The following is a 5,727-nucleotide window of genomic DNA, read 5'->3' on the forward strand; positions in this document are numbered from 1 at the left end:
AAAGAGGGTCGGACCTGCGGCGTATCAACTTGCCTTACCTCCACGTTTGTCTAATTTGCATGATGTTTTTCGCATCAGTCAACTTTGTAGAGATGTATCTGATGTGTCCCACATTGTTCAACACGACGATAATGAGGTAAAGTAAGATTTGAAGTTTGTTGTGGGACCACAAGTTCTGGTTCGCGATGAGAAAGTATTGAGGAACATGGTTATTCTTATGGTTAAGATACAATGGGTTAAGATACAATGGGAAAGTTTGACTTCTGAGGATGCTACTTGAGAGCGAGAGTATGATATTCTCCAGCGTTATCCTGAGTTTGACGTCAGGTATGTGTTATGTTATATGTGTGATTTTGGGGGCAAAATCCTTAAAAGGTGGGGTGAATATAATGACCCTCACATTTATTATGGATTTAATATTGAAGGATAATTACAAAGAAAAAGAAATAAAGTCACTTTTGGTGAAAAATGAGTTAAAATGACAGTTAAGAGGTAAAAAATGCGGATAAATAAAGTTATCTAAAAGTGAAAGTAAAAATAGAAACGTGACTAGAAAAATATTCTAGTCTATTGGTTAAAGTTTGGTAATGAATGGAGGTGTGTAGATAGATGAGCTTATACCCGCTAGTATAATGAATTTATATAAGTGACTCAAGGGAGTCACTGTTCCCTTCTCTTTACGGACGCGAGACAGAGAGAAGGAAGGAAAGAAAATGAAAATGGAGATTTTGATTAAAATTCTTCCAAAATTCATAACTTGAGCTAGAGACCTCCAAATCACTCCGTTCCAAAGCCAAACCTGTGAGAAATTTCGAGAGGAATCTATTGGTACCAGTATTTCTGAGTGGGGTTCACTGTAGAGAGAGATCTTCTCCCCCAAAGAATTCGAATTTCATGGAAAATATGGGTTTTAATGGAGCTTGAAGCCATGGGAGCTTGAAGCAAGCTTCTCCCTTCATTCTAGGTAAGTTCATGTTAAGAAATCTTTGTTTTCTTTGAGTTTTGAGAAAGATTGAATATAGGTTTTCATTTTAAAAATTTGGATTGATTGAGCATGTTAGAGCTTAATTCAGGTTTAGCTCATGTTGAGAAAAGTGTTTAGATGAGAATTTTAACGGTGAAAATGTATTTTGGAAAATTAAAAATACCGTATTTTTGAATAGTGTCGTATACGTGAATAGTAACGCATACATGAATAGTATTGTAGAGATGAACAGTGTCGTATATATCAATTAACGAATCTTGGATTAGAGGTGTGTGATAAGCTTGAATTTGATGGAGTAAAGCATTGAAATCATGAAGTTGGCATGATTTCCTTTATGTGCCTCTTAGCCATTTTCAAAGGAAGTATGTGCTATGAGTTACTGTTTTACAAAGCGAGCATACTTTTATGCGTGGAATGATATTCTAAGGTGTATGGACCTTCGCTTTGGTGAAATAAAAAAGAAAATAAGGTAGCTCCTTTGTATGGCCTTAAAATGAGTTTTGGCCATTTTCAAATGAGGTATATGTTCGGAGATATTGTTTCGCAAAGTGAGGATACTTATATGCGTAAAATAATTTATATAGGTGGCTAAGCTTGGGTTTAGGCACTAGACAAAGAGAAATCTTATAGCTCCTTTGTAATGGGCATTCGGCCTTAAATTGGGAAAAATAGGCTTTTAGGTGCTAAGAGGAGTAATGAGTGTTCTAAAGGCCTTTTGGGACTATCCTAAGACTAAGTGAATATATGGAATTTTGTGGGGATTTGTTGAACAAAGAACCACCCACTCATGACTTAATATGATTAAGTAAAAAGAAAATAAACAATAAAGTGTGTGTCTTGTATATTTACATGGCATTATATCATTTTATTGAGTTTTATGTTGAATTCCTTCTCTAGGTGTACCTAGGGACTGTGAACGTTTGGATTCTCGTGGAGTATGATAAGTAGCTTGTTCTTCAAGTAAGCAGATTGTAAAGCTCAAAGAGGTAAGCTCTATGTTTATGGGGTTCGCTCCTACTTTGTGTTCCGCCATAGTGTACGGACTGTGGTCAGGTTGTATGATATGTATGAGATACATGATATAGATGCATTCATATAGAGCTATATGATAATATGATATGTTTTGTTTTGATGTATTTACTTTGATATGTGTTAATATGATATGTTTTGTTATGATATGACTTCTGTAATATGATTTCTGTAACAATATCTGGCCATTGATTGTATAGTACCCGGATGTTCGCTTTGGGGTCCTCCCTCGGGACTGATGGTGTACGCCTCTGATATGTTCTGGTTCCGCTTTGGGGTCCTCCCTCGGGAACACGTGCGTTGATTTCCGCTTGGGGTCCTCCCTTGGGAATGACTGCGTACGCCTCTGATATGTTCTGGTTCCGCTTTGGGGTCCTCCCTCGGGAACACGTGCGTTGATTTCCGCTTGGGGTCCTCCCTTGGGAATGACTGCGTATGCCTCTGATATGTTCTGGTTCCGCTTGGGGTCCTCCCTTGGGAACACGTGCGTTGATTTCCGCTTGGGGTCCTTCCTTGGGAATATCCGCGTACGTTTCTGATAAGATATGTGTATATGTTTTGTTTAGTTATGATATTTGATTTTATGACATGTTTTATGGGATATGTATGATGATTTTGTAAATGATATTTGTTACGTACGTTGATTTCCGCTTGGGGTCATCCCTTGGGAACGATTGCGTACATCTTTGATATAACACGTTTTGTTCTGATGTGAGTATTGTGATGATTTTTGTAAAAGATATTTGTTACGTGTGTTGATTTTCGCTTGGGGTCATCCCTTGGGAATGACTGCGTTTGTCTTTGATAAGATATGTATATATGCTTTGTTCAGTTATGATAATTGCTTATATGATGTTTTGTATATTATGTATCTGACTGTCATGCAGGAAGTGAGCCCAGGGTATGGAGGGTTTTCCATAAACCTGGAGTTTACTAGAGATTCGTCTCTAACCCCGTTTGGGGATATGATTTCAGGAACACAGTTAATTGAAGAGCCTCATGGGACAAGGACACTAACCGTGGCTAGAGGTACTAGTATGAGGATGTGGAGTTCTGGGTGGTCGGATGCTACTATTTGTTTTAGACGTATTTTTGGAAAAGATGTATTGTTGCATAGTGTTCATATTCGATACATGTACATTTATGTATTCAGGCATGATGATATGACTATGTAGTATTCAGTTATGTTATGTATTGGATTGCATGCTATTAGATTTGTGGCACAGAGCCAAGTTCAGCATGCGCCCATAGATGGGTATCTGAGTATGTTTGCATGACTGGTACTTCTGGAAATATATATTGTTTAAACTGTCTATCAGGAACTCTTGAGTGTGGGATTGGAAAATCCCCAGTTGTCCGATTTACAGAGGTTACTCTGTCCGATTTTCGTCTCCGTAAAATAAGAATTAAATTAGAAGAAGTATGCAATGTGATATGTCATGTGAAAAAGGGATTAAAGAAAAAGAAAAAGTTAGTTCGTATTTTCGTAAGTTAAGTCTTCCGCTGTTTCTGTTTGTATCATATGTATGTTAATTGAACCGGCTCGAGACGGGGATGTTACACTTTATGTCTCTGAGAATTATTTATCTGGTAATATTCCTAAAACCATAGGAGAATGCTCAAGCTTGGAGTACCTTTATTTGCGGGGGAATTCCTTCAATGGAATCATACCATCCTCTTTGGCTTCACTAAAAGGTCTTCGACATTTAGACCTATCACGAAATCACTTGTCTGGATCAATTCCTGATGTTTTGCAGAATATTACTTTCTTAGAATACTTAAATGTATCATTTAACATGTTAGATGGAGAGGTACCAACTAAAGGTGTCTTTCAAAATGTAAGTGAGTTATCAGTGACTGGAAACAACAAGCTTTGTGGAGGTGTTTCAGAGCTGCATCTACCGCCATGCCCTGTCAAAGGAAAAAAACATGCAAAACACCACAATTTCAGGTTGATAACATCAATAGTTAGTCCAATTGCTTTTCTTCTTGTATTGTCATTCATTCTCACTTTCTACTGGGGAAGGAAAAAAAGCAAGAAACCATCTTCTGATTCACCAACAATTGACCATTTAGCCAAGGTTTCATACCAAAATCTACATCGTGGAACTGATGGTTTTTCAATAAGAAACTTGATAGGATCTGGAAGCTTTGGCTCTGTGTACAAAGGAACTATTGAGCCAGAAGACACAATTGTTGCTATAAAGGTCCTAAATCTTCAAAAGAAGGGAGCTCACAAGAGTTTCATTGCTGAATGCAATGCACTCAAGAATATTAGGCATCGAAATCTGGTTAAGATTTTAACATGTTGTTCTAGCATAGATTTCAATGGTCAAGAATTTAAAGCTCTTGTTTTTGAGTACATGACAAATGGAAGCTTAGAAAGTTGGTTGCATCCAGCGGCAGACATTACATATCAGCCTAGATCATTGAACTTTGAGGAAAGGTTAAATATTATTAATGATGTTGCTTCAGCAGTTCATTATCTTCACTACGAATTTGAGCAAGCTGTCATTCATTGTGATTTGAAGCCTGGCAATGTTCTTCTTAATGATTGCATGGTAGCTCATGTGAGTGATTTTGGCCTAGCAAGATTGCTATCAAGTGTTGGAGTCTCTCTGATGCAAAGTAGCACAATTGGAATAAATGGAACTGTTGGTTATGCTCCTCCAGGTACGCCTTAATATTGTTTTGTCAAGTTGTTCAATCTTTCAGTTTCAATCTTTTGCTCTTGTTTCTAAACCTTTTACTTCCTCTTGCATTAATATTTTGATATTTTTGATGCCATTTATTGATTTGCATTACATTTCAGAGTATGGAATGGGTTCTAAGGTGTCACTTGAAGGCGATATGTACAGCTTTGGAATTTTGATTTTAGAAATTTTAACTGGAAGGAGACCTACAGATGAAATGTTTAAAGATGGTTATACTCTCCATAATTATGTTAAAATTACAATTTCCTATAATTTTGTGGAGATTGTAGACCCAACTATTCTCCCCAATGAATTAGAACAAACCACTAATATTGAGAACTTGGGTCTTACGCATCCTAGTGTAGAGAAATGTTTACTCTCTCTTTTTAGGATTGCACTTGCTTGTTCAATGGAATCACCAAAAGAAAGAATGAATATGGTTGACGTCATCAAGGAACTTAATCTGATCAAAAGATTATTCCCTTATGGGATTTAGTGGAGGCGAGCTGCATTACAGCCACACAACACTTGATGGCGAGGAGTCACCTTAATATTGCTATAAATTTCTACTAGCAGATGTTTCATATACTTTCGTGTTCCTGTTATCTATTATCTAAATGTTTTCCATGTAGAAGTTTGCCAATTTACATTTAAAAAAATAGATCTTGACCAGATGGTAATTTTTTAATCTTTCCATTTGATTCCCGGCTCCGTGGATGCTTGTTATTGGTACTTAAATAATGTTGCAATATAAACAATATTACACCATGCATATCATATGTATAATTACAATTTTCTATTGCTAGAACAACCCAATATGTTGGGATTCATTGTTGCAAGTGATGTGACTATTTATTTGAACTCATATCCTTCTTCTCCCATTTATCCTACCAATTACGATGCATGCAAAGAGAAGAATAGAATATTTAACATTATATTGAACTGAACATTATAACTTCAATTCTCAAAATATTCAATAGAAAACAGACTTTTTACTTCATAAAAATTACAAAAGGTGAA

At 36.5% G+C, this 5,727-nt stretch overlaps 1 protein-coding gene across 2 annotated transcripts; it reads left to right on the forward strand.

The window, feature by feature from the left end:
- Window positions 1-405: 405 nt before the first annotated feature.
- On the forward strand, window positions 406-5,435 carry LOC133288094 (probable LRR receptor-like serine/threonine-protein kinase At3g47570). 2 transcript variants are annotated; one of them, XM_061485792.1, is made up of 4 exons: window positions 406-964; window positions 1,883-1,971; window positions 2,902-4,687; window positions 4,827-5,435. In XM_061485792.1, the coding sequence occupies exons 3-4, from the start codon at window positions 3,541-3,543 to the stop codon at window positions 5,201-5,203; spliced, it is 1,524 nt and encodes a 507-aa protein (XP_061341776.1). In that variant the 5' UTR covers window positions 406-964; window positions 1,883-1,971; window positions 2,902-3,540; the 3' UTR covers window positions 5,204-5,435. The 2 variants fall into 2 exon arrangements, with proteins under 2 accessions (XP_061341776.1, XP_061341775.1); XM_061485791.1 differs by having other exon boundaries at window positions 2,990-4,687.
- Window positions 5,436-5,727: the final 292 nt, after the last annotated feature.

Source organism: Gastrolobium bilobum, unplaced genomic scaffold (assembly GCF_033153095.1).
Source record: "Gastrolobium bilobum isolate Gb01-03AN ecotype WA unplaced genomic scaffold, APGP_CSIRO_Gbil_v1 utg12353, whole genome shotgun sequence".
Taxonomy (NCBI): domain Eukaryota; kingdom Viridiplantae; phylum Streptophyta; class Magnoliopsida; order Fabales; family Fabaceae; genus Gastrolobium; species Gastrolobium bilobum.